This window comes from Balaenoptera physalus (genome assembly GCF_965194825.1).
Source record: "Balaenoptera physalus genome assembly, chromosome: 20".
Lineage (NCBI taxonomy): Eukaryota > Metazoa > Chordata > Mammalia > Artiodactyla > Balaenopteridae > Balaenoptera > Balaenoptera physalus.
Genome location: NC_138901.1, coordinates 55,697,238 through 55,725,197, shown reverse-complemented (window position 1 = coordinate 55,725,197; position 27,960 = coordinate 55,697,238). Strand labels below are relative to the sequence as shown.

Sequence of the window (27,960 nt, the reverse complement as noted above, 5' to 3'; positions counted from 1 at the left end):
AGAGCCCGTGAGCCACAACTACTGAAGAGCGCGCACCTAGAGCCCGTGCTCCGCAACGAGAAGCCACTGCAATGAGAAGCCCGCACACCGCAACGAAGAGTAGCCCCCGCTCGCCGCAACTAGAGAAAGCCCATGCGCAGCAATGAAGACCCAATGCAGCCAAAAATAAATAAATAAATAAATTTATTTAAAAAAAAAAAAGTCAGTCACAAAAGATCACATACAGTAGTGTGTAATTCCATTTACATGAAATGTCCAGAATAGGCAAATCCATAGAGACAGAAAGTAGAGAGTAGTTGCCTAGTGCTTAGGGGTTAGGGAGAAATGAAGACATGGAGAGAGACTGCTAATGACTATGGGGGAAGGGGCAAAGGGTGTCTTTTAGGATGATGAAAATGTTCTAAAATTGATTGGAGTGATGGTTGCCCTCTTCAGATATTAAAAAACATTGAATTGTACACTTTAAATAATTAAATTGTATAGTATGTGAATTATATCTTGGTAAAGCTGTTACTTTAAAAATGTGTTGTTGGGAATTCCCTGGCGGTCCAGGAGTTAGGACTCTGTGCTTTCACTGTCGAGGGCATGGGTTCGATTCCTGGTGGAGGGAGGAACTAAGCTCCCACATGCTGCGTGGTGCGGCCAAAACAAAACAAAACAAAGTTAAAAAAAAAAAAAAGTCAAACAGACGAAGTGAAGCTTGAGGATGAGAAAATGGTAAGGCTTAGGTGTGGGTGAGGGGGCGGGGCGTTCTTGGACCCGCTCTTACAGCACTCAGCTGCTGGGATCAGAGGAGAAACCTTGACTGTATTCACTCAGTCATCCATTCATTCAGTTCATATTTACTGAGTCCATTAAGTGCCAGATACTTGGGATACAAGAGTGGTGAGATTAGCACTATGGTACCTGACCCACAGTTGGGAGGAGGAGATTATCAGATAATAAACAAATGTATAACATTAGCCCGTGTGCTCAGGCCAGTCCCTGTCTACCACCAATGACTGATGGGTTTATGAACGGCAGTTGGTATGAGAGTAGGAGGAGAAGCCCTGAGAAAATTCCTGAGGGATCTTCCGTGATTTTGACCTTGCTTCTGTGGAAGTTAAGAAAAAGAGGGTGGAGATGGAGAAGAATGAGACTGGAGTGGTTCTGGGCCTGGAGGAAAGGCCCAGGAGTTCTCCCCACCCCCCATTCCCAGAGGCCTTGCGGAACCCAGGTGCTAGGGAGAGAAGTCAGAAAGTTTCTTAGAAACTGGACCAAGCAAGTAGGGAATAGGTCTGAGGATGGAATAGGGACCCAGCTCACAGAGGAAGGAAACACAATGAGCCCATCACAAATGACTCTAGAGCATTAGATCATTCGTTTGCTCAGTCATTCACTCTCCAGGTAGAAACTGAGGCTCGCTCTGGGCCAAGCCCTGTGGTCAGACTGAAGAGGTATCCAGGGGACTTCCCTGGTGGCACAGTGGCTAAGACTCCACACCCCCAATGCAGGGGGCCCAGGTTCAATCCCTGGTCAGGGAACTAGATCCCACATGCATGCCGCGACTAAAAGTTTGCATGCCACAACTAAGGAGCCCACCTTCCGCAACTAAGACCCCGTGCAACCAAATAAATAAATATATTTTTTAAAAAAGGTAGCCAGGCAACTGCAGAGCAGAGCCATGCGGCCGACGGCAAGGCACGTGGGGGCTGAGTGAGCACCCAGAGGGGCCAAACCCAGCCTGGAAACCCGGCAGTTCTTTTGGCAGGGAGACACCCGAGCTGAGGAACCTGGAGAAAGATCGGCTCTCAACAGGGTGAGGGAGGGTCTGGGAACTCGGTGGGCAAGGGATAAAGCAAAATTAGCTGGGTATCAACCCTTCTTGGCTGGTCTAGACCCATGAAAAGAACACCTCAAAGGGGAATTCCCTGGCGGTCCAGTGGTTAGGAATCTGCGCTCCCACTGCAGGAGCCCTGGGTTCAATCCCTGGTTGGGAACGCAAGCCGAGAGGCCAAAAAAATCAAAAAGAATACCTCAAGGTATAAGAGAGGAAGTGAAGGGCAGATGGCCTCTGTGTTGAGAGAAGAAAGATCCAAGGGGCAGGTTAGGGCCTCAATCCTCAAACAGGGCTACCCTTGCTGCATCCTGGGTCCAGGGCCCGTGCACCCGCCCACAGTCACTTGGTCACTCCAAATCCCATTCCTGCCTCCCCTCTCTCCACCTGGCCACTTCTCGTGTGCCTTTCAGCACTGAGATCTGGCTTCATCTCCAGCCCATGCCACCCTGACACTCCCAAGCTAACTTGAATGGCATCTTCTCTGCCTCACGGCCCCTGTGCTCACTCCTACCCATCACCTGTCCTACAGACAATATGTCTGTCTCCCTCTCCAGACGCTGAGCTCCGTGTGAGCGGGGTAGTCCCCACACCCACCACAGAGCCTGACACGTGGCTAGCTCTGAATGTTTATAGAATGAATAAATAAATGAATGAATGAATGAGGAGGGGCAGCAATCTGAGCCTGAGAAACTGCCAGATGCTCAGCGGGAATCAAGAAGAAAGAGGGTTTTAAGACCAGTGAGGGGACTTCCCTGGTGGTTCAGTAGTTAAGACTTCCACTGCAGGGAGCGGCAGATCTGCCGGGAGAAGGTGGGTGAGAAGCTCTGCGAGAAGATCATTAACATTGTAGAGGTGATTAACCAGCACGAGTACATGCCCAAGATGCCCTCGCAGTCGGAGGTGGACAACGCGTTTGACACGGGCTTGCAGGACATGCAGCCCTACCTCTACAAGATCTCCTTCCAAGTCACCGACACCCTGGGCTCCTCCATCACCACCACCAGGCACAGGCTCATCAAAGACACCCTGGCCCTCTAGGCCTCACTGGGGCCTTGGGCACTCCTTGATGGCTTGTGGACCTTGGCTTCTGGGGATCGCACCGTTAGGCCCTTGGGGCTCTGAAACCCACTCTGGGTCCTTGATGAGACTTGGAAGGGCCACCCCTGGCTTCCTGTTGTGTGGTTGCCAGTCTCTGGTCATCCTCGTCACCTTCACTGACGGTCAGGTCTGGCCTACACTGTCTCTCCGCACCCCTGGTGGGGGTCCCTTTCCTACACTGTACAGAGGAGCCATCACTAGGATGGGAAATAAAGTTGAGAATGTGGAAAAAAAAAAAAGACTTCCACTGCAGGGGGCATGCATTCAATCCCTGGTGGGGGAACTAAGATCCTGCATGCCATGTGGCATGGAAAAAAAAGACCAGTGAGATGTGGCAGGTGGGTGAAATGGGTGAAGGGGGTCAAAGGTACAAACTTCCAATTATAAAGTAAAAAGTCCTGAGGATGTAATGTACAGCATGGTGACTATAGCTGATTACACTGTATTGTATACTTGAAAGTTGCTAAGAGAGTAGAGCTTCAAAGTTCTCATCACAGGAAGAAGAAAACATTGTAACTATGTGTGGTGATGGATGTTAACTAGATAGAGTGTGATAATCATTTTGCAATCTATACATATATCAGATCTCTATGTTGTACATCTGAAACAAATATAATATTATATGTCAATTATATCTCAAAAACAAAACAAAATCAAAAACAGTGAGATGTGAGTTGAAGTTAGAGATTAAAGAGTCTACTCAGGGCACACATCAGAGCCACTTTGTCCTGACCTGCCAGGAAACAGGCCCAAGACCTGCATGCCCTTCTCTCTCCTGTGTTCGTCTCTCCTCCTCTTTACGATGCTCGGTTCAGCTTAAAATAACTGACTCTTCTTGGCACTGGTGCCCCCAATTTGTTCTTTGAAGGAAAAGGGGACTGGGCAACTCAGAGATGAGTGGGACTCACGAACTCCTAGTTTCACAAAGGGGAAACCAGCTTTAGAGATGGAATCCTCTTCTTGGACAAGAAAGAGGATTCCCCGCCTTGCAATGCAGGGGACGTGGGTTGGATCCTTGGTCGGGGAAGTAAGATCCCACATGCCAGAGGCGCGACTAAGCCCTCGCGCCACAACTACTGAGCTCGCACGCCTCAACTGGAGCCCGCGTGCCACAAACTACAGAGCTCACGTGCTCTGGAACCCGCGTGCCACAGCTTGAGAAGAGAAAACCCGCACACCACAACTAGAGAGAAGCCCGCGTGCCACAATGAAAGATCTGGCATGCCTCAGTGAAAATCCCGCGTGCCACAACTAAGACCCAATGCAGCCTAAATTAATTAATTAATTAATTTAATTTAATTTAAAAAAGAAAGAAAAAAAGAAAGAGGATTCCCCCTGCTTGAGGCCCATCTCCTGCCTGTTTAGAGAGGAGGGAGTCTCCCCTCCTGCCAACCCTGAAGAGGAAGTTCCTCAGGTCTGCCCTGCAGTTCATCTGCGTAGCCCATCTTAGGGGCTGCTTGGGCTCATTACAGACTGAGCTGTAATGTCAGAGTTTAATCTGACCAAACTACCCTCACTGTCTTCTGCAGCCTGCCAGGGAGGACTAAATCCTCACCAAAGGGGTTAGTCCTCTGGGAAGAGTCAATTCCACTGAGAAGAACCCAGTAAAGCGCTTTAGACATCATTCAGGTGCCTCTGGATTCAGGACAGGATTTTTGCCTGGATTCAAGGCCTGCCGGATTTAGGTTCCAACCTCCCCATCCCAGCTGTTCCTCGCCAGAGCCTCTGCAGGCCTCCTGCACCTCCCAACACAGTCATGCCCTTCCCACTCCTGGGCCACTCACATTGTGTAGCTTTTGAAACCGAGCAGAACCCTGTGGGGCTCCTGGGCATGGAAGCCTTTCTGTCCCGTTTCTTGTTTGTAGGGAACAGACTCCAGCCTCCATGGCCTTCCCTGGGTTCCAAAGGGCAGATTCAAACAGTTGGTAGTCGGGAAGGGAGAGTATGCAGACAGAGACAAGGGAGGACCAGCCAAGAAACCACCTGAGGCAGCATTAAAGGAACCAAGAGAAGTTCATCAGGATTAGGAAACCAGGGACTTCCCTGGTCCAGTGGTTAAGACTCCTGCAGGGGGTGCAGGTTCAATCCCTGGTCGGGGAACTAAGATCCCGCATGCCAGGCAAAAAAAAAAAAAAAAAAAAGAAAGAAAAAATTAGGAGACCACCTGAGACAAGATTAAAGGAGTGCAGGCCCTGCACACACTCTAATCTTATCAGCAACCCTACACTTGAACCATTGCTATAAAAACTCCTCACCAATTCCTCATGGGTTGGGACACACAATTCTGAGAGGCATGAGCCCGCTGTGTCCCCCTTTGCCTGGCAAAGCAATAAGGCTATGCTTTTCTACTTCACCCAAAACCCTGTCTCCGAGATTCAATTCGGTACCCGTGTACAGAGGCCAAGTTCTCAGCATCACTCTGGCCCAGTCACTTAGCCTCTCTGGGACTATCTCCTCATCTGTGACAATAGAGAGCTCAACACTTACTTCATAGGGAGCTCAGCCTGACCTAGGGCTGTAAATCCCATCTGCGCGGGGCTCCAGCCTCAACTTTCTCCTGAGCCGCAGACTGATCCTCCAACTGCCTGCCTGAGCCCTCTTCTTGGATGTTTCAAACAAGCCCCAAACCAAGCTCCTGACTATGTTCCTCTTCTAGGGTTTCTCGTGGAAATAAATAGCATCAGCATCTGCCCACGCTCAAGCTAAAAACCTAGATTCCATGATTCCTTTTCTCTCACCGCCACATCCAGTCCACCACCAAGCCCTGCAGACCCTACTTCCAAAACGTACTTCAAACTCGTCCACTTCTCTCCATCCTCACTAATCCGCGGCCCCATCACCTCTGCCTCCCTCCAGTTTATTTTCCCCAGAGCAGCCAAGTAATACTTTTAAAACATAAGTCAAGTAGGGCAGGCTGTGCATGCACGGGGGCAGAGGGTATACGAGAAATCTCTGTATCATCCACTTAATTTTGCTGTGAACCTAAAACTGCTTTAAAAAATAAAGTTTTGGGAATTCCCTGGTGGTCCAGGGGTTAGGACTCGGTGCTTTCACTGCCGAGGGCGCAGGTTGGACCCCCTGGTCAGGGAACTAAGATCCCACAAGCCATGCAGTGTGGCCAAAAAAAAATTTTTTAATTAAAAAAAATAAAGTTTATTAAAAAATAATAAATTAGACCATATCACTCATTCCCCCTTTTAAAACCCTTGAAAGGGGACTTCCCTGCTGGCGCAGTGGTTAACAATCCGCCTGCCAATGCAGGGGACACGGGTTCGAGCCCTGGTCCGCGAAGATCCCACATGCCGTGGAGCAACTAAGCCCGTGTGCCACAACTACTGAGCCTGCGTGCTGCCACTACTGAAGCCGCATGCCTAGAGCCCATGCTCTGAAACAAGAGAAGCCACTGCAATGAGAAGCCACTGCAATGGGAAGCCCACGCACCGCAACGAAGACCCAATGCAGCCAAATAAATAAATTTATTTATTTATTTTAAATTTTAAATAAGTAAATAAAAATAAAACCCTTCAAAGACTTCCCATCACTCTTAGGATAAAATCCAGGTTCCAAAGCGTTGGCTAATCTGGCCCTATCTCATCCTCCACCTTGTTCACTAAACATTTTCCTCTGATAGGCTCATGTCTTTTCTGCGTCAGAGCCTTTGCACTAATTTTTTTTTCAGGTGCCTGGAACTCTCTTCTCTAATCCCAACATTTGGTTGTCTTCTTCTCATCCTTCAGGTCACAGCATAAACTGTGACACACCTCCTAGCAGTGTCTTCCTGATGGCCTAATTCTAGATTATCCCCTTACAGCCTCCTATTCTTCATCATATCAATCTGTGCATTTCCTTCATGGCTTTGATTACATCTGTTATTATCATGTATATCTATTGACTTATTTCATCACCTCCTTTACTAGACTGTAAGTGGTGTGAGGGCAGGGAGTATCTTATTCAGCACTGAATAAGTGTCTTCCCAGCACCTTTTATAGCACCTTGGCGCACAGAAAGTGCTCATTAAATGCTTGTTGAAGAAATAAATGAACAGGCATATTTTATTGTAAACTACCTGAACTATTTTTATTTGTTTATGTATGTATTTATTTATTTATTTATTGGCTGCGCCGCCTGGCTTATGAGATCTTAGTTCCCTGACCAGGGATCGAACCCAGTCTCCCCGCAGTGAAAGTCCAGAGTCCTAAGCACTGGACCGCCAGGGAATTCCCCACCTGAACTATTTTTAGAAGACACACAGAGTTGCTAAGGAGCACTGTGGTGACCATTCCATCCACCCTGCCTTCCCCACCACATGGTCGGAGGAAGGTACTCAATAAATGTCAGTGAAGTTAATTCAAACAGGGAATCCCTGGAACTTTGAGAACAGATTTAGTATCATGGAAGTTGAGGTTGAAAGAGAGTGTTGTGTAACAGTGTTGTCTGCTAGAACTTTCTGTGATGACAGATCTGTACTGAGAAGAAAAAAAAAAAGCATTTTAGAAAGATCTTTCTGGCTTTCTTCTTTCATTCAGTCAACTCTTTACTGGCCACTTACCAGATGCCAGGTACAGTTTTAGATGCTTAGAATACAGCAGTGAAGAAGACAGCCAAGAACCCAAGCTTATATACATTAAAAACAAGAAAATATCAGGTACTGATAAATACTATAGTGAAAATAAAGCCAGGGTTAGGACAGAATGACTGGGAAGCTATTCTGCTTGTGGGGTACTTCGTGAAAAGTGGATGGGAGGGGGGTAGTTCTAGAGGATGCAGGTGAGAAATGCTGAGGGCGTGAAACAGGTAAGCACAGCAGAGTGCATATCACCACAGCCAGATATGCTGGAGCCCTTTCCCGAGACAGGGGACCCTGGAGAGTTCCAGTTGGCAGCTGGGCATCACAGATCTGGAGCTCAGGAGGGTGGTCTGGGCTAGCGGCATAGACTGGCGGCATAGTCATCTGTGTTTGGGTTGTTTATTGGTTTCCTAGGGCTGCTGTAACAAAGTGTCACAAACTTGGTGCTGAAAACTACAGAAACTTATTCTTACAGTTCTATAGGATAGAAGTCTGAAATCAAGATGTTGGCAGGACTACCCTCTCTTCCAAGTCTTGAAAAGAGAATCCTTCCTTGCCTCTTTCAGCTTCTGGTAGCCCAGGCACTCCTTGGATTGCACCTGTAGCACTTCCGTCTCTGCTCTGTCATCGCCTGGCATTGTCCCTATGTGTCTGTCTTTACGTGGTAGTTTCCTCTTATAAGGACACCAGTCATATGGATTAGGGCCTAGCCCAATGACTTCATCTTGATTTCATTTCATCTGCAAAGACCTTATTTCCAAATAAGGTCACATTCACAGGTACCAGGGGTTGGGGTTTCAACGTATCTTTTGGGGGACACAATTCTACCCGTAACAGGTCATAGCTGAAGCAGTGGAAGTGGACGAGTTCCCCAAAGGTGATAGAGTCAGAACAGAAGAACTGGGGACTCTGGCAAATAAAAGCTTGAGGAGCCCACGAAGAAGTCTGAGAAGGAGATGGTCTCCAGTTACATCCGTCACATAGACAGAGGTGGAGGAACAAGGGCAAAAAAAGGGTCCATTGAACTAAGTGACAGGGCAGATGTCAGTGTCTTTCCTCATGCCCCTCCCCCCTCCCAAGGGAAGAAGCAGAACCTGGGTGATGGAAACAGTCTTTTAAGAAATGTAGTTTCGAAGGCTGGTATATATAGGATGGATAAACAACAAGGTCCTACTGTAGGGCACAAGGAACTATATTCAATATCCTGTGATAAACCATAATGGAAAAGAATATGAAAAAGAATGTATATGAGTCACTTTGTTGTACAGCAGTAATTAACACAACATCGTAATTCAACTATACTTCAATAAAAAATAAATTAAAAAAAAATTTAGTTTCGAAGGAAAAGCCTGACTTATGGAAAGGACTAGAGGGAATGTGGGGATCAAAGGATTGTTGGGGAAGATGGGAAAGTATAGTCCCAGCACAGTGGAAGGAGGTTGGCGACTTAGAAGATAGGCTCTGGGGGACATCCCTGGTGGTCCAGTGGCTAAGACTCTGAGCTCCCAACGCAGGGGGCCCGGGTTCGATCCCTGGTCAGGGAACTAGATCCCACATGCCGCAACTAAGAGTCCACATGCCGCAACGAAGATCCCGCGTGCCACAACGAAGAGCCGGCGCAGCCAAAATAAATAAATAAGTAAATATTAAAAAAGAAAGAAGATGGGCTCTGGAGTTGGGCTGGTCTGCACTGGATTCTCAGCTTGGCTTGTTCAAGAGCTGTGTGATTTTAGGCTGGTTGGTTAACTTCACTATTCCTCTGTTTCGTTATCTGGAAAATGGGGATAATTATACTAGTATCCACTTCTCGGGGCTGCTGGAAGGAGTAAATGACTGAAGACATTTAAAGTGTTTAACACAGCATGTGGCACATACTTAGTGCTCAATAAATATTGACTCTTACTGCAATTAGGTTAAAAAAAACCCCAAAATACAAGGAGGTTTCAAGAAGGAGGCAGTAAGTAATATCAGATATAGTACCTAGGACAGGACGTAGAGGGCAGAGAAAAGGTCAAGGATTTGGCGGAGTGCTAGCAGAGCCTGGAAAAGGAGAGGGCAGAGCTAACAGTAGTTAAAGAGCAAATGGGGCAAGAGAGGGAGGGGCTGTAGGTATGGAACACTCTCTTGGTAGCAGCTGAGAAATAAGAGAGCAGGTATTAGCAGAGAGAAGAAGAAATAGACCTTGATTTGGGCAGCAAGGAGAAAGTTAGAGGCGAAAGTCGCTGGTAGTGTTTGGTACTAAGGGCTAGAGCGAGGCAACAGCATGTTGTAAATCTTTCACATATCTCAGTTTGATACCATAAATCTTCACCTTTGCTGTGCTGAGCCTGGGCATCCAGGGGAAACTGTTCTACAAAGGAGGAATGGGCACTAAGGAATGATTGTGGGTAAGTGGTGACATAACTCAGCATGGGAGGGGGAAAAAGAGGAGCCTGGATGAGGACTTATGTTTCAGAAGCCTGAGAAGCCATTGGCTAGAGGATGCCTGGCTCAGAGTCTGCTAGAAGGTGGGAAAGACTCAGGGCTGGAGACACACGGGTTTAAGAGCCATCAGTAGCAGATGGTCACCAAAACCAGGGGAATGGATAAAATTAACTATAGAAGGGGGTGACAGGAGAAGACAGTCCAGGAAAGATTGAGGCTGGTGGAGAACAAGCCACAGAAGGAGAGGTATCAGGGCATGGGGGAAGGTTAAGCTGTGGAAGCTTTGGCAGGACCACTTCTGCAGATGGAGTTGAAAGAGAACCCAAAACCAGGCCCCAAATGTCTCAGTTAAGAAGAGGGTGTGGACCATTGGTGAAGCCATCTCAGTGGAGTGGTGGGGACAGAAACCAGGTGTGGGTTGGTGGGGTGTGAAAGAAGGATGAGGAAGTAGAGACAGTAGAGACTTTCTTCAGGAAGTTTTGTGTTAAATTGATGGAGAGGGGTAGAGCAAGAGTTAAGGAGGTAGGGGTTTTGTTTTATTTATTTATTTATTTTTAGCAGCGAACAAGATAGGCCAGATTGCAGGTGGGCAGGAAATGACAGAAAGAGAGGGACAGTAAGAGGAGGAAGCCTTTTCACAAGAATGCCTGGAGCCCTTGTTATCTATAGTACTTAAAAATATTTAAATAGGGACTTCCCTGGCAGTCCAGTGGTTAAGAATCCGGGCTTCCACTGCAGGGGGCACGGGTTCGATCCCTGGTGGGAGAACTAAGATCCCGCATGCCTTGTGGGGGGTGTGTGTGTGTGAAATTAAATAACCAGAAAATTACTTGCACAAACCCTTCAACTGAACAGGGATATTAATTGCAAATCTTTGTGGCTTCTGCTACTTCTTATACATGGGGATAGAGAGTATGTAACTGTTGCATGCCTAAGTATTGTTTCATGTCTCGGTGCTGTCGGCCGAATGTACTTTTCCTGCAGCACCCTTGATCTCCTGACATATTTTTAATTTTACTACAAACAGGGCTCACCCTTTCTGTGAGCTTCCTCTCTCTCACCCTCTAACCTTACAGTTAACCAGTCCAAACCTGAGCTCCCTCTGTACCTTCCACGCGATTCTTTGGTTTCCGGGGTCACACTGTGAGTTACCTTGCTTGCCTCCCCGCAGCCTTGGTCTCATGCTTCTCGAATTCCTTGAGCTCAGGGCTGGATACAGGTAAGTCGGTCCTTAATAGTCTAAAAGAGGGTGGTCATTTCTTTATCCTTCATGGCCTCGCCTTGATTTAGTTGTTTTCGCATCTTTTCTCTTTTTCCGGTGCCCGATGTCCTGGGAAACAGAATCTTCAACTGCGATAGGGTGGGAGCGGTGGGGCTGGCGGTGTAGCGGGTGGAAGGACAGAGAGGAAGCAGGGGCGGGCGGTCTCCCGAAGCGGCCGGCAGAGGGCGCGCCGGCACCGGGATTGGCAGCGGCCGCGGTCTGGAAAGCGGACGCTGGCCTGGCGGGTGACTCCGGGGCTGCGGAAGCGCACGTGGGGCCGGGCAGAGCCTGGGGGCACGTGTGCCGCCCGGCGGCGTGCTGTCCCTGCTAAAAATACGCGTCCTGCCCGGGTCGGGGAGACGGCCCTCGGCGGGAGCGGCTTCTGGAACCGCATCTTTCTGGAAGGGAGATAGCGTCTCCCGGGCCGGACACCCGGACTCCCGAGAAACCCGGGGCAAGCCTCGCACAGGGCCTCAGCTTTTTCCTCTGTGGAATGGGGACCATTCATTTGCTCAAGCAATATTGCGTGCCAGTGTTGTGCCAGGTACTGTTCCAGGCGTCAGGCATAACTACACGGTTTTTGCTGTGGAGTTCACGGTTTAAGAGTTTCGGAGCGGGCAGGAATAGTATAAATAAGCAATTTCATATTTCAAAAAATGCCATGAGAAAAGTAAAGAAGTGATAGTGAGGAGTGATATGTAAGCTGGTACTTGAAGCCAAGTCACCCTGAGAGACATGGAGGCAGAGGAAACTGCCGTTGAGTCCGAAGAGCCTGGCCAGTTGGATAAAAGAAGGCGGAGGGAGCGGCCAGGGAGAGGGCGAGGAGCTGGAGACGGAGGCTCCACCCAGCCGGAGACCAAAGCGCCCAGCACTGTGGACCCTGAAACTGATCTCCGGTGGAAAACATCAGAACAGCGGTGGTTTGTGCGGAGGTTGGACCTGCCTGTAAGGGGCTTGAGGGAACCTCCCAGAGCGAGGGAAAAACACCTTGATTAAGGTGTTGATTACACGGATGAACACGTTTATCAAAACTCAGCGAAGAGTTGTGCATTTTGCTGTATGTAAATTATACCTCAAAAACAAACTAAAAAGTGAGAGTCCTCGGCTTGTGAGAGCAACCGTGAGCTGGCAAGTCTAGCTGGCCGCGCGGGCTGATCCCGCAGGCCAGGGTGTGCGGGTCATCCTCTAGGGAGAGGGTCAGGCGGGCTGGGAGAAAGCAACCACACCTGGCGCTGTGCGGGCAAGGGTGGCCTCGAGAGTGGAGGCGAGCGGTGCCGCTCACAGCCGGGACCGAGGCTGCGGGCTCAGGCCCCCCGCCCGGGTCGTCAGAGGCAACCTTGGAGCTGCGCCCCCCGCCCCGCCCCGCCCTTCGTGCCGAGACCAGGTGGCGGTTGGGGCGCGACCAGCCCGTTTGATTTCCCGCGGCCGGTGGAAAGGGGCGGGGGAGGAGGGGAGAGAGGCCGTCGGCCAATGGGTTGGGCTGGGGCCGGTCACGTGATGGCAACGGGGCGGGGCCCAGGTGTACTTACGAGGCTGCAGGCGGGGGCCTCGGCCTCCGCGCGAAGTCCAGGAGGCGGGGCAGGCTTGTTGGCCCGGGGGGTAGCTCCGCTAGGATTGGCCTGTGGCCGGGAGGCGGGGCCTGCGCGCGCCGCGGCTGCGGGCTGCGATTGGCCTCGGCTCAGGGCTCGCTGCCGGCGTGCAGGCGAGGCTCGGGGCGCGAGGACCAAGCGGGGCGGTGGGTTCGCGAGCCAGGGGGAGGGGCTGGGCCGGTGGCGGCGGCGGCGGCGGAGGAGGAGGTGGCGGCGGGTGCCGGTACTGGGCCCGGCGGGATGAGCGAGGCGGAGGCGGCAGTGGTGGCGACAGCGGCCCCCGCGGCCACGGTGCCCGCGACGGCGGCAGGGGTGGTAGCGGTGGTGGTTCCGGTGCCCGCAGTGGAGTCACAGAAAGCAGGCAGCGGGGCGGGCGGCGGCGGAGTCGGAGCCGCAGCCGCCTCGGGCCCCGCTGCTGGGACCCCCTCGGCGCCGGCTCCCCGCACCCCTGGCAACCCAGCGACGGCGGCCTCGGGGACCCCCGCGCCCCCGGCCCGGAGTCAGGCGGACAAGCCGGTGCTGGGTGAGGGGCGGGGCGCGCGCCAGGGCTGCTCGAAGGGGGTCGGCGGGCTGGGGGAGGGGCATCGTGGAGCCCGGCGGGGTCCGGAAAGCCGAAGGCCAGTTTGGCTCGAGACTCAAAGGACTAGCTAGGTTGAGGCCAGCGGACCGAAGTGGGTTCCCCTGGTGGGAAATCCTGCAGTTCTTGGGCGGGAGGGTGTGGTTGGTCTGGTAGGGTCTGGCCACGCCCCCGGGGCGGGAGACTTTGGCCTTGATGATTCGGGTTTAGTATTAAGTAAATCTCTGAGACCAGGAAGCAAGTGCACTAGTGATCCTTACACTGGGAGGGCTAGAGAGACCCTCAGTTATGACCTGAGGGCGGAACTTCGCGGACCAGGTGAGTACCCGGTTCTAGGTGAAGGGCCTTGATTTGTAGGATGTGAGGAACGTGCCTTAGAATCGGAAGAGTTTTGAAAGCCTGAGCCCCCCTGTATGGGCGCTTCCATTTACGTAGTGGAACTGGGGTAAGAATGCCTTGAAGCTACTGGATGAAACCTGGTTGGCGTGAAGTTAAGCTTAATAGGTAATAGGGAGGTAGACTAGATTTTGGAGTGTCTCAAAACTGAGTCAAACTCCATCTCTTCCCCCATCTTACTGTCCCCACTGCATCCCTGCCTGGCAGCAATCCAAGTCCTGGGCACTGTCAAATGGTTCAACGTGCGGAATGGTTACGGATTCATCAACAGGTATCTGAGGAACCCAGGGAGGGGGTGGAATGGGTGCCTTCCAAACTGGCCTGTGGGACTGGACACCTTTCCAGCCTCATCCCTACCCCTACCAAGGCACATGGTTGCAATGTCCAGCTGACGCTGATTAAAAGTCTTTAACCACAGCACAGATGTGGGCAAGACGAAGCCGCCTCCACATCTTCAAGGGCAGCAGAGGGTTAATGATCTAGGAAGTTGGCAAACCTGGCTCTGACCCTCCCAAGCCTGTCTGGGTCACCTTCTGGTTTAGTTTGCCGCCGCCTTTGTGGCAGAATGTACCTGCTCTCTGTGCCTCCGGGCTGGAATCCTCACTCATTTCCTGTTTAGGGCAGCACACTTAGCACTCTCATAACTCATCTCCCTTACGGAGCTGTTAGCTCGTTGAATCAATCCCCCACCTGATGGGACTGCGTCCGGTGGGGGTTGGGGAAGGGAGGCGCCAGCACTCAGCCGGAGGCTGCTGCTTTCCTTCAGTTCCACAGCCCTTCCCACCCCCCGCCCCCGCACTGGGCGGTGCCGTAGTGGCGGATTCTGAGCGGAGCCAGGTCTCTCCCAGAGGGCCCTTCCCCAGCCCAGGCACCCTGCCGAGCCCAGACCTCCTGGGAGGTCCCAGTTCCCTCTTAGCAGGCTGACCTTTGTGCAGATCTAAGTGCTTTAAAGCTAGAACACTTGTTCTAGGGAAGGGTCCCTTTCTAATTCTGGAAATGAGGACTCCTGGGAGGTTCTGAGGGAAAACCTCTCCCCTCCCCCATTGGGGTGCTAGGATAAACTGGGGTGATAGGCAAGGTCGTGACAGTTCGAATATTCTCTCTCATCCTTGATCTCTTGGTGTGTTGAGAAGGGGCCTGGGGTTCACCTCCAAGCTGAGAATACGGTTTTGTGGCTGTTTGGAGCAAGTTCTTGACCCATTTTCCCCTCCTCAAACGTATTCTGCACCTCAACTCCCGTCCCCACTTTCTCCCTCCTTGACTATAGAAGGAAGGAAACCGAGTGGAATTTTCCACCCGTGATGTGGGTTGGGGAAGAGGGGTTGTTGGCTGGGGACAGTTATACCCAGCACCACCAGGTTCTAAGGTGCCCCGGGGTAGAGGGTGGAGTGCTCAGCAGGTGAAAGCTGGCCCAGCTCCTTCAAGGTGCCTTTGCCTCCCCCCACAGCCGTTTCCTCGTGAAGCCCAGGTTTTTCATGGAGGTTTTAGGGATATTTGCTTCATACCAGCTTCAGGGGGCCCCCGCTGGCTCTTGTCTCACTCCCTGGGCCCTGTTTCACCCCAAGCTGCCGTGGAAGGTGGAGAGGATGGGGCAACAGTTCTTAGGAATGGCAGCTAGGGAGGCTTCAGTGGAGGTGAGCGCCTTACCAAAGTCACCCCCTAACAACCCATCCTGTCCTGCAGGAATGACACCAAGGAGGATGTCTTTGTTCACCAGGTAAGAGCTAGGTTGGCTTTCTGAGGGGAGGAACCCTCCCTCTCTGATGGCTTTTGCCCTTATCCTTAGCAGCACAGATCATGTTTCTCCAGCTTTCACCTCCTACCCGGAAATAGTTCCCCCATCCACCCGCCTCAGGTGCCTGTATTAACTGCATTGGCCCCACTTGTGTTGGGTTGTCTCTGTAAGAAACGTACCTGTTGCCCTCTGGGCCTGGCACGCTCACTACCTACTGGGACCTGTGAACACCCTCGGAATGAATCACAGGCAGTGTCCGAGGGAAGGGACACAGGCTTGCGCTACTTGGGTGCAGTGGTTCTCAAAGTGTGGTCCCTGCAACAGCAGCATCACCTGACATGCAAATTCTCAGGCCCACCTCAGACCTAGCGAATCAGTCAGGCTTGGGGGAGGGACCAGCAGCCTGTTTTTACAAGCTCTCCAGGTGTTTGTGATGCACGCACAGTTTGAGAACCACTGCTTTGGTGGAAAGCGCTCTCAGTGGGATTGAGGTAAGAAACACAGTACGTTTTACCCACTTTGCAACTTAAGACTCTCTCGGCTTTTTGTTTTGCTTTTGAGTTCATGTTTCTTGCTTCCCTTCTTGAAATCCTTTAGGGGTCGGGGAGGAGGGAGTGTGTCCTGGGGACCATGGTGAAATGCACAGTTGTTTGAAAGCCCCTAGTTTGTGGCTTTTCCCCTGCTAAACTTTGACTGCCTTCTCCTTGCTCCACCCTCCAGCCCCCACCCACAAGTATTCAATAAAATTTTGAAAAGAATGAAATTGGGTGGTGGACCCAGCAGGGGTGCGAGAGACTCCCGGCTGGCTGTCCTCACCTTTCTCCTGGCCTTTCCCTAACCAGACAGCTATTAAAAGAAACAACCCAAGGAAGTTTCTGCGCAGCGTTGGAGATGGGGAGACTGTGGAGTTCGATGTCGTGGAAGGAGAGAAGGTTCGGGGGCTGCGGTGGGATAGAGAAACCACCAAGCCATGGGAGGGTGGCCTGGAAGTCCCCTGAGGCTCTGGCCTCCTCAGGCCAGCTCTTCCTCTGGCCGAGCAGCCCAGGCTGTAGGACCAGGACTGTGTCCTCACGCAGACCTTGTTGTCCTTAACGCTCTGGCCGCTCCAAGGGATGTCCTAAAGAACGTGTCCCTGTCACCAATCAGCAGTATCTGGGTTTCTGTGTAGTTCACCAAATACTCCCATGCCTGTTCTCCGCGGGGGGCCCGTGCCCACATTCTCCTCTCAGAATCAGCCCTCCCGGAGATGGACACCTACTGCCAGCCCTCTTTCTCCCTCCCCACCCCCACCCCACCTCACCTCCAGGCTAAACCTCAAGAGGGTCCAGTGGCAGCTATTTCAAAAGGACCAGTTGCAGATGTGGCCCCTCCTAGAAGGGTCCGAACACCTGCCACTCCTTCTCTGGGGAGGGTGGAAAGAAGTAGAAGTTAGAGGAACTGGAGGAAAGCTGGAGAGGGGCGTTTAGCTGGAAGGACAGGAAGACAATGATTCAGGCAAGGCTGGGAAGGTTGCGCACCTGTTTTTGGAGCAGGTTCTCACCCGTTCCTCCCCACCTCCCCCCGCAGGGCGCAGAAGCTGCTAATGTAACTGGGCCCGGAGGGGTGCCAGTGAAGGGCAGCCGCTATGCCCCCAACCGACGTAGGTTCCGCCGATTCATCCCCCGGCCCCGCCCAGCTGCCCCGCCACCCATGGTGGCAGAGGCTCCGTCAGGCGGGACAGAACCAGGCCGTGAAGGGGAGCGTGCTGAAGACTCCGGGCAGCGGCCCAGACGACGGCGCCCACCACCCTTCTTCTACCGACGGCGCTTTGTGCGAGGCCCTCGGCCCCCCAACCAGCAGCAGCCCATAGAGGTGAGGGGAACTGGGAACGTGGGAACCAGCTGCGAGAGTTGGTGAGGCTGGAGACCAGAGTCCCCAGACGAAGCAGAATGGTGGCCTGGGAAGACCTGCAGACGCCTGGACAGCTGGTGCCACCCGGCTCACCCGGGCCGTTGTGTGTTCCCAGGGCACTGACGGGGCAGAACCCAAAGAGACAGCCCCATTGGAGAGGGACCAACAGCAGGGAGATGAGCGGGTCCCCCCACCCAGATTCCGGCCCAGGTACCGAAGGTAAGACTCCCTGTCCCGGGCTCTGTCTTCCCCTTCGCCAGCCAGTATGGGGACAGGAGGATGGGAGGGGGATGGCCCTGAAGCCAGTGGTCACGAGAGCTGGGTAGCTGAGCAATTACTGCTGAGGTGCCCAGGGGTTAGCAGGCACTGCTGGGGTGGGGTGGGGATGGAGAGGCAGGCTGGTCCACCTCTGCTGGGTGGCCCTGGGAGGGAGGAACGTGGTCCGCACTGGGCTCCTGTCCCTTCAGGGTCCTTGCTTCTCTCCCCAGGCCTTTCCACCCCAGGCCACCCCAGCAGCCCACCACAGAAGGTGGGGATGGCGAGACCAAGTCCAGCCAAGGCCCCACTGACGGTTCCCGGCCTGAGCCCCAGCGCCCACGGAACCGCCCCTACTTCCAGCGGAGACGGCAGCAGCCCCCTGGACCCGGGCAGCCCACAGCCCCGGAGGTGAGGACCTTGGACTGTCAGTGTGTGGTGGGGGAGAATGAAAGAAAAGGCTGGGGCCAACTTGCCTGTCTCCCTTCTTCCCCCACTTCTGTCTTCTTTTCCTTTCCCTTCCCACTCTTTGTCCCCCTTCTCCTGACCTTGCTCCCACCCACCCTGTTTCACGCAGCCTGAACCCAAGAGACAGTACGCCTGGCGGGCACCCCAACCCACCAGGAAACCCCAGCAGAGGCGGTCGAGCCCACGTCACCCCCTGCAGACTCCCTCTCAGCTCTGCTGGGAGCCCCAGCACCAGCCTGTGGATGTGAACTGGGGGAGGAACGGGAAGAGAAAAGGTGGGAGGAGGTTGAAGTTGGGGGCTCCAAAGGACAAGAGGGTCTCAGTCGACCACCCTTGTTCTCTCTAGACCTCGGCCCCCATCAACAGTGGGGGCCCCCCAACCGCCATACCAGAGTGATTCCAACTCAAAGGACACCCAGAGCCACCATCTGGTGAGTGGCAAGCCCAGGGCGGGTACCAAGAGGGTGGGGTTGGGGCTGGGTGGTGATAAGCTGCCGGTAGTGATTTTTCGGTCTCTCTTCCTCTCAGGTATCTGCCAGTTTTTCCAACTGACCTGTATCCTACCCAGCACCTCCCTCCCCGCTTTCCCACAGTTCATGACATCAAAACGCCAGCTTTTCCCCTTTTTCCTGGAGACTCAGGAGGGCCAAAGCAACAGCCTTTGGCTTTTTTTTCTCTCTCTCCCTGACCAAGGGTTAAAGGAAGGGATCCATCCTTATTGTTCAGAGGCACCAACTCCCTCCCCTAAATCAGGCTGAGAAGGAACCAGCCAGCTTTTACCTCTTCCTGGTTGTTTTTCTTTCCCCTCCCAGTTTATTTTTTGTTTCCCCACTACCCCCTACCTCTGAAGCCATTTTATGAACTGTCATGTGCCACCTGAGCCTCCAGTAAAAACAAAAACAGGCTTTCCTGTTGTCTTGGTCTCTGCCTCTTTTCTGTTCAGAGCCTCGCCGGTAACTCCCTGTAGAGGGGGGCGGCGGCAGGGCCTGCGCTCGGATCCTTGTGCCCACGTTTCTAGCTGTACGGCTCTGCAGAAGTGCCTTCATCCCTGTGAAGTTGACTTTTCCCATCTGTGAAACGGGGCTAATGCCTCCCTGGCAGAATGAGTGTTTCCTGAAGTGCCGAGAGCAGCGTCTGGCACCTGCAGCGTCACCTTACCGAGCGTTTACTACCATTAAGGAAAGCAGTGACTACAACTCTTTAGGTGGGGGGGTGAGTGAGTGACAGCATCCAGAGGGTTCTGCGGCCTCGAGCTGAGACAGGATGGAGAGGAGACGGGGGTTGGGGTGGCTATGGTCCCTGCCTCAGCCCATCCCGGAGTGTCTTCGCATGACAGGACGCTCATCTCATACAGTAACTTTATATACGGATCTATATATATATACATTTAGTACAACAGACCTTCAGTTTTTTCTCCCTGCCCCTTCTTTTTCAAACATATACAAAAATATCTGAAGGCTCCTCCCAGCCCAGCGTTCACAGGCAGCCTTTCAAATCCCTCTTTCCCTTAGTTGGTCAAAAGCCTTTGGGTACAACACCCTCCCGGGATGTGAGAGGAGAAAAGAGCTGGGGCCCCCATCTGGCAGCCTTGGGGAGCAGCTGGGGTGGGGCCCGGAACCCTGAGTCTAGAGAGGCGCCTGCTGTCCCTTCCTCTCCCCACATGTGGATGCGTGCTCCCTCTCACCCCGGAAGGCCGAGCAAGAGCACTGAGCCTGCAGTGAGAGAGGTGAGGTTAGACCTTGGGAGGGGTGCGTCCTTTGCCCTGGAGGGGACAAGACAGACCCCCCCCCCTTTCACCCAGAGTCTGTGGTAAGAATTCAGAGAAAGTGCCAGAGTGGGAGGAGTCCAAGGTGGCAGGAACTGGATATCTCTTCTCCAGTCCTGCTCTTGGCTTCAGTTCATGTCCACCAGAAAGTCAGTCTTAGAGCCTCTCCTCCCTATAATCCCCCTACTCTGGCCGGGGGCGGAAGTACCCTGGAGCTGGGGTGGGGTGCGGGTGGGCTACAGAGGAAGGAGGGGACGAGAAGGGAGAATGGCCCACCCCACGGCCACAGCCTAACCACAACACAGATAATCCAAGAGTCACACGAGGGGAATGAGGGCGTGCTCAGACCACCCTTCCCTCCAGCTTCCCAATTCCACCAGGCTGCAGGGGGTGTCTCCACCCTGGAAGTAATGGGGAAGAGAGGGTTAAAGTGCTGCAGAGGAAAGGAGGGGGTCTCTGGGCGGGTTGAAGAACTGGCTCTCCCGCCCCTGCTTGGCCCCTCAGTCATTCTCATCTGGCCCTAAGTACTCAAGCTCTGTGCTGGGTTTCACCTCCTGCTCTAAAAGAGAGGGTGTCCGGCGGAAGGCGGCTGAGATCTGGTCAAACGTCCGGCCGCGGGTTTCAGGCACTTTTAAGAAGGTGAAGATGAAGAAGCCAAGCAGGAGGACCGCGAATAGAAGGAAGACGTAGGGACCCGTAGCATCCTGGGACAAGTGGAGAAAGAGGTGTTGACAGAGGGGAGGGAACGGGTGGCCTCAGGCAAGCCAGGGACTAAGGCCTTCACAGGGATACTGCACAAAGCAGGTGGCTCCTTTGTGGGGCAAGAGAAATTAACAGGAGAATTTAGTGAGAAAAGAATTATCTGAACCCCAACTCTCCTGGTTTTACCCTCTCTTACCATCCTGAGTCACTGAAGTCAGAGTGGATTCCTGGCCATTTGCAGTATTAATATGAAGTTTGTAATATTACTCCTAGTCTAAGTAAGTTATGCCACTAGTTTGTTAAGAAACCTCTGTTGTTATCCAATCTAGGTCAGTTCCCTTCTTTGATTCTGGTGGAACAGGTGGTCTTCAGGACCCACGTGGTCCACCAAAGTGATCCCCAGACCAGCACTCTATGGGCAGGGGAAAGGGGGAAATGCTGACTGAAAAGCAACTGGGCTAGTTGTGAGTGTGAGTTGCCGTCCTCTGGCTGACCATGTGGGAGATGGGGACAGGGCAGGGGACCTACCGCAACATACTGGAAACCCATGCCAATGATGAAGTTGCATGTCCAGTTGGAGAAACCAGCCACAGCCATGGCTGCTGGGCGGGGCCCCTGGCTGAAGAGCTCGGCCACGATGAACCAGGGGATGGGGCCAGGGCCAATCTCAAAGAAGGCCACAAAGCCAAAGATGGCCACGATGGAGACATAGCTCATGGCTGGAACCTGCTCCTGGGGGCCAGGCAGGGAGGGTGGAGAATTCAGGTCAGGTCTTTCTGGATCTTCCTTTGCCCTCAACCCAGCAAACTGGCATCTACCCCTCCCAGCCGCTCACAGGGCGCCGGCCACCCTTGGTTAGAATAGGTCCTTGAGCATTTGACATTCAGCTGGCTACCCTTTGCCAATTCAGGGCAGAGGGAGCATGTGGTCTCCCAGCTCTTATGACTGTGGATTCCCACTTGGTTCTAGAGCTGGGTCCTTAGGAATTATTATTGGTCCTGGGGCTCGACAGGGGCTCTCCTCCCTGGCTGCCAGGATTGTGCTACAGCTTCCACCCAGAGGAGGAAGTGCAGCCTGGGTCCGTCGGTAGCACGGTCCTGGCATACGGCCTGGCCTCAGGATCAAAGGCATGTATGTTGAGGCATGGCCCTGGCTGCCTACAGAGCCCCTTGGGGCAGTTCCCCTGGGTTGGGCCGCGGGTCCCCTTCCCTCTCCCTAGGCCTCACCAGCAGAAGCAGAGCCACGGTCATCAAGATGGCACAGCCACACATGCCTGCCAGGCCCAGGAGTTGGAGGGTCCGGCGCCCAGCCCGTTCCACCAAGAACACCTGAGGGGAGAGTCAGGGCTTGCAAGGGGCCTTTAAGGCTTGGGAAGTGGGAGGGGTTAGGTGGGTGGGGCCAACCAAGAGCTGGACCTCCAGGATGCCCAGGGATGTGAAACCAATGGTGGGGGCCCTTCCAGAGGCCAGCAGTTACCGAGACCAAGGTGAAGACCGTGTTGACCACACCGGCTCCGATGGTGGCGTAGGCTGGTTGCCCTACCCCCGCCGTCTCGAAGATGCTGGTTGAATAATAGAAAACCTAGAGGTGGGCGAGAAGAAAAGGGGATGGCAGGGATGGGTCCCTGGGTCCCTCCCTCCCTTGCAGCCACTCCAAGCTGGACTGACCCTGAATTTTAATGGAGGGGGCATGCTCCCTCCTTCCCTCCTCTCAGGCTCTTCCCTGACCCTTGCCTTTCCTGGAGGCTGCTGCATACGTACTGCGTTGATGCCCGACAGCTGCTGGCTCAGCTGCAGCACAATTGCAATGACGAGGGGTTGCCGGTGGATGTGGCTACCCAGGAGCTGGAGCAGGGACAGTGGCCGCTCACGCTCCAGCTTCCGCTTCTCCTCCTTCAGCCCAGCCAGCGCTTCAGACACGTCGGCCCGGCCTGTCAGGCGCTTCAAACCTGGAGGTGAGGAGGGTCAGGTCTGAGAGGGTAGGGAGGGGGCCTGGGAGGAGAACAGGCTCCAGCAAGATGGCGCGGGAGCTCACTCTTTCTGGCGGGCCCCTCCAGGTTCCGGATGATGTAGAGGTAGCGGGGGCTTTCTGGGCAGAAGGGCAGCAGGACCAGCTGCAGGAGGGCAGGCAGCATAGTGATGCCCAGGAGTAGTGGCCATAGTGTAGCAGTGCCCAGTATGGACTCCAAGCCCAGCACCTGTGGCAGAAGGGTGGGAAGGAGGGCAGGCCGTTCAGCCTGTCCCCAGAGCCCCACCCCAACCCCCTGCCCAGCCTCCCGTGAGGCCAGGTCCAGTCACCTGGGCGATCAGGATGCCAATGACGATGGCCAGTTGGTTGAGTGTCCCCAAGGCGCCCCGCAGGTGAGTGGGGGCGATCTCCCCCACGTACATGGGCACCAGCCCCGACGTCAGCCCTGGGCAGAGGGAAGGAGAGAGCTTCTGAGGGCAGCTGCCCACTCTGACCCCCAAGCCCAGGGAGAGTGAAGGACAGCAAGGCACTGGGCGCGACCACAGTGCCCGCGGGTACCTGAGTAGGCGCCAATGAGGAACCGTCCAAGAATGAGCAACTCGTAGGAGGCAGCCGCCTTGGCCAGGCCCATGAGGGCGCCCCCTAGCACTGCCAGGGCGTTGTTGAACAGCATTGCCCTCTTCCTGGCAGGCAAAGAGTGGGGCTGTGAGAGTTAGGGCACTGGTACTCTGGCTCCCTTCCTGTTCTCCCTTGCCCTCCAGCCCCATACCTTCCCAGCCACTGAGAGATGACGCCAATCAGGAAGGAGGAGATCATGCCACCCACAGAGAAGATGGCCACGGAGAGAGCCCAGAGCATGGTGAGGGTGCCTGGTGGGATGGAGCCGGGTCCCTCAGGCCCCTGCCTCCCCAGCCACGTCTCATTGTAGCTCTGTTCAATCACCTGGGGGACAGCACAGGAGTTATTCCCTGCAGACTCCTCCCTCTCTGCTCACCCCCAACACCCCCTGCCTTGTCTGGGCACCCCACTCTGCCGGCTGTAGCCCCTCACCTTCTGGGGGGCATTGATGACCCCGATGTTGTAGCCAAACTGCAGGGAGCCGAGCACAGCGGAGAATACGGCGAGGACCAGGGTCCCAGTGACTCGTTGCTGGGGGGGCTCCCCATCCTGGGCAGGCGGAAGCAGAGAGGAGGCATATCACATGGAATCATGGCATCTTTTCTTCCTCCAGGGGCCCAGGCCCAGCAGGAGCCTTGAGATGCTGGGTTCCATCCAACATGTTGGGCGAGGGAAAGTGGGCCATATTAGGAATCGCTTGAAGATCTCAACGTAAACAAGAGCAGGAAGAACCCGAGAGTACCAGGGCATGGAGGAGAAACTGATGTTTGAGTCCAGTAGGCAGAGAAATGTTTGAGGACCTGGGTCTCACAATTCCTCTGTGACCTTGGGACAGGCTTGGCCTTACAAGACCGGAGTTCAGATTTGTGTGACCTTGGGTAAGTCACTGCCCCACTCTGAACTGGGGAGATAGGGGTGCTGTTGCCTAATTTGCCTACCTGTCAGTGAAAGTGTGAAAATCAAAATCAAACGTTAACAGTGTCCCCAACAGTGCTGGTTTTATAAAGTGACAAGTGCATTATCCTCATCAGCCTCTGTCCTCTCCCCTCCCATCTGGGGGTTCTCTCCGCGGGCTCCCGGAAGCCCCCAACAGGCTCAAGAAAGGCAATTCCCAAAAGGACATCGAGGTCATTCCTCCTGGCCTATGGCCTTCTCTGTCTCCGCCCCGGCTTCCCTTCCCCCTCTAAGCTGCGACGAAGGACAGGGGGCCATGCTGGCTTTTGCCTGGGAGAGCCTTGCCCAGGGGATGGGGGCGGGAAGGTGGTATGAGGTGCGGTAGCGGTGGTGGCTCATCGCTGGCGGCACAGACTGTCTCCAAACGGAAACCTGAGCTGGGGGAGGAAGGGCTGACACTCCCCTCTACCCCTCCACCAACCGTGGGGCGAGGGAAAGTTCAGCGTCCTGGAGGACTGCCAAGAGTGGGGGTGGGGGGGCCTACGGAGAACCTCCGGTCCTCGAAAAATTGCGGGCGAGCCGAGACAGACGGACAGCTGCTGGAGGGCAAGACCCGCCTGGATCTGCTTTCTTGAGGGCAGAGTGTCCACGATCCCGGCGCAACTCGCTGCCAACTAGAGAAGGGAGCGAACCCTGGACTCGCAGAATCCAGCCGTGGTCCTAGCTCCCGAATAATCCCCCAGACCCGCTATGCCTCTTGGAGGGACTGGAATCCGACCGTCACGGGTTGTCCAGCCCGGCTATAAATAGCCAGTCCCCCACCCCCCACCCCCTGCGTCTGCGCAAGGACCGCCCCCTAGCTGACCCCAACCGCGACCCCAGCCCGAGAAAAGCGGGACCCGTGTCCGCGTCGCGCCCCCGCATGCCAAACCCTACTTCGGAGCCGATCTGTTGGAAGCCCGACGGCATCTTGTCTTAGGAACTGGAGACGCACGAGCTGCCGTAGATGAGAGGGAGGCGACTAGGGGTCTGAGGCCCTAGCCTTGGCGGGCAGAGGGAGCGGGGGCGATGGGGGTCGCGGAGCTTTGTGCGGATGGTGAGCCTGGCGGGACCCACAGCCACAAGCCGAGGAGCCAGAGAGCAGCTCCTGGGGATCTGGCTGAGCCTGGCCGGCTGGGGAAAGACCCGAAGAGCAGCCCCGGCGGTCCCCAGGGCCACGCCTTTCACAGCACCCATTGGCCAGGAGCCCGCACACCCCAGAAGGCCACGCCCCTCCCTGAGGCTGAGAGTTTGGCACCTGCTGTAGGGTAGGCCAGCGAGGCCACGCCCGTCAGCGTGCCCGGCGAGACACGCCCCTCGGGTTCCCGCCGGCCTCCGGCCCGGATGTTTTGAAAAGGGGGTCCTGGGACCCTTGGAGGCCAAGCTCCCCTCAGTGTGAGGACTCCGCCCACCGCCCAAGGTTCGGGGCTGAAGAAGCGACTTCAAAGCCCTGCGCGGCGGCTTGAGACGGCGGGGTCCGAGAGGAAGGGACGGACCAGGTACACTTGCCCGGGAGAGAACTCGGGCCCGGAACTGCGCGAGCCGGCGCGCGGGGTGGGTGCGGAGCAATGGCCTGGAGTAACCCACAGTGGTTATTTTTAGCTCCCACATTGGGAGACGCCAAATGTCAGGTCCCGGGTGTCCCGGCCGGTCCCGGGCGGGGGAGGGCAGGGAGACGGAGCCTTAAAGGATCCGCGACACGCTTCCCACGCGGAGATGGCCTTGGGCACAGGAAATTCCGTTCCTAGCGGGTCGGGTGTCTGGCCTTGGTGGTTCTCTTTCCATGCATCCCTGCTCTGGGCACTGTCTATCTGGCCCTTCCCCTACACCGGTTCCCCACGTTGGTTCCTGGAGGCGGCCCGAGGGACAGGTGGTCACACCAACCACGTCACCAGTCCTGAGGCCCCTGAGCGGCCAAGAATGTGCTGGCCGCGTGGACGACTTGGACACGCTCTCTAGAGGTCGCTTCGGGTTTGAATCCCCAGCTAAATCCTGCCCAGCGAGGAGGGCGCGACCTAGAGGTGGCGAGTCCCCAGAGCAGCGGAACACTCCGAGTACAGAGAGCGCGCGTCTGGGAAAACGGGACTCGGAAGCGCGGGGCTTTAGTGCCACCTGGAGGGAGAACGCGGATCCGCAGCGGATCGGGCCAGGGTGGTCTCCGGCCCACTGTCCCCGTCATTCTACCTCTAAGGCTTCCATTACTTCCAGCCCAGGCCTCTTTCTGGAGCTCCAGATCCGACTGTTCAGCAGCCGCGTGGTGGGCAGCTCACATGATCAGCGTGTCCAAACCTGCTCCTCCTGCTAACTTCCTCATCCCAGTGAATGGTCCTATTAGCCATCCTGTCACTCCTATCAGAAGGAGGAAGTCATGCTTGATTTCTCCTCTCCTGCACCCGCTCCCCCCCCCCCCTTTATCCAGTTAGTTATCAGCGTTGGTGTTTTGACCTCCTAAACTCTCATATTCATCTGATTTTCTCCACCTGTACTGTTGCCACTTTGGTCCAGACCACCATCACCCTGACTGGTCTCCCTGCTCCTCCTCTTCCCCAGCAGGGAGGGCAGAGTACCATACAAAACAGTCCAACCTCTCACTCACGCTCCCCCCAAAAGTCTTTGTTGCCTACTGTCAAGTTCAAACCCCTTTTCAGAGTGAACAAAACCTCCTGCCTTTCCTCTTCTATCTCTGCCTCACGTTCTGTCCTCTCCCCTCGAGTTTTAGTCAATTCCTAACTACTTCTTGTACCTAGAACACACTGCTGTTTCACTCCTTGGTGCCTTTGCCATGCTAATCCCTCAGTCTGCAATACCAGAGGACTCCTATTCATCCTCCAAAAAAAGCTCACCCTCTCTGTGACACCTTCCTTGGCCTTCCTCCAGAAATCCATGTGTCCCCAGGACTTCCCTGGTGGCACAGTGGTTAAGAATCTGCCTGCCAATGCAGGGGACACGGGTTCGAGCCCTGGTCCGGAAAGATCCCACATGCCACGGAGCAACTAAGCCCGTGTGCCACAACTACTGAGCCCGCGCTCTAGAGCCCGCGAGCCACAACTGCTGAGCCCACGTGCCACAACTACTGAAGCCCGCGTGCCTACAGCCCGTGCTCCGCAACAAGAGAAGCTCCCGCTCGCCACAACTAGAGAAAGCCTGCGTGCAACACAACGAAGACCCAACACAGCCAAAAATAAATAAATAAATTTATTAAAAAAAAAAAAGTCCATGTGTCCCCAATATAGTGTACTGTCATCATTTCTTCTCTGCACCTTAACCTTGAGGACAGATGATCATCTTGTTTACCTCTGTATCCCCAGCACCCAGCCTAGGGGTGGGCACTCAGTAAATGTTTGTTGAACGAATGGAATGAGGGTCTGCTCCTGATGGCCAAGAATGCGGATTAGGGAGCAATCACAAAGCGGGGAAACCTTTGGTGAATGGCTCCACATATCTGACCAAGGGGATGTAGATGAAGAACTAAGGTCTGCTGGTTGAGGAGAACCAATCATTTATGAGCAGAAAGGAGCAGAAGCGATTGATGGAAGCAGAGAGGGACCGGTCAGGAAGGTAAAAGGAAAGCCAGGGATGCTGGAATACCACAAAGGGAGGAGGGCAGGGAGAGAGGAAAAGCCAAGAAGGGTGCCAAGAGGAAAAAAGGGAGTTGGGGGAGGCACAGATTGGGGGCAGATGATAAGTCAGTGTAGCAGGTGGAGTGCAGGGCTGGGGTCTGTCCTGGCACTCAGGGCACGGCACATTCCTGATCTCATTCAGATGCTGTGTTCTGACGCTTCCAGGAGTTTAAACCGCAGAGAAAGTGGAATCAAGGAAAGCAAGTCAGAGCTAGATACAGGAGACAGAGTAAAGAGTATGGAGAGAGAGATGGAGGAGTAGAAGAGACAACAGG

The 27,960-nt window shown here is 54.4% G+C and overlaps 2 protein-coding genes across 4 annotated transcripts; one reads left to right on the top strand and one right to left on the bottom strand.

Annotated features, from left to right (window-relative positions):
* The first annotated feature begins 12,788 nt into the window (after positions 1-12,788).
* On the top strand, positions 12,789-18,994 carry YBX2 (Y-box binding protein 2). The gene is made up of 9 exons (XM_082441634.1): positions 12,789-13,281; positions 13,939-14,002; positions 15,415-15,448; positions 16,309-16,398; positions 17,033-17,317; positions 17,472-17,575; positions 17,845-18,022; positions 18,426-18,510; positions 18,608-18,994. The coding sequence occupies exons 1-8, from the start codon at positions 12,999-13,001 to the stop codon at positions 18,474-18,476; spliced, it is 1,089 nt and encodes a 362-aa protein (XP_082297760.1). The 5' UTR covers positions 12,789-12,998; the 3' UTR covers positions 18,477-18,510; positions 18,608-18,994.
* A 431-nt stretch (positions 18,995-19,425) lies between these two features.
* On the bottom strand, positions 19,426-25,199 carry SLC2A4 (solute carrier family 2 member 4). Of its 3 annotated transcripts, none has more exons than XM_082441614.1 (12): positions 24,963-25,199; positions 24,578-24,700; positions 23,565-23,681; positions 23,284-23,456; positions 23,073-23,197; positions 22,844-22,959; positions 22,581-22,743; positions 22,307-22,494; positions 22,023-22,127; positions 21,773-21,874; positions 21,075-21,278; positions 19,426-20,548 (listed from the first exon to the last, which is right to left on the bottom strand). In XM_082441614.1, the coding sequence occupies exons 1-12, from the start codon at positions 24,993-24,995 to the stop codon at positions 20,345-20,347; spliced, it is 1,653 nt and encodes a 550-aa protein (XP_082297740.1). In that variant the 5' UTR covers positions 24,996-25,199; the 3' UTR covers positions 19,426-20,344. The 3 variants fall into 3 exon arrangements, with proteins under 3 accessions (XP_082297740.1, XP_082297741.1, XP_082297742.1); XM_082441615.1 differs by having other exon boundaries at positions 24,644-24,700; positions 24,963-25,198; XM_082441616.1 differs by lacking the exon at positions 24,578-24,700 and having other exon boundaries at positions 24,963-25,197.
* Positions 25,200-27,960: the final 2,761 nt, after the last annotated feature.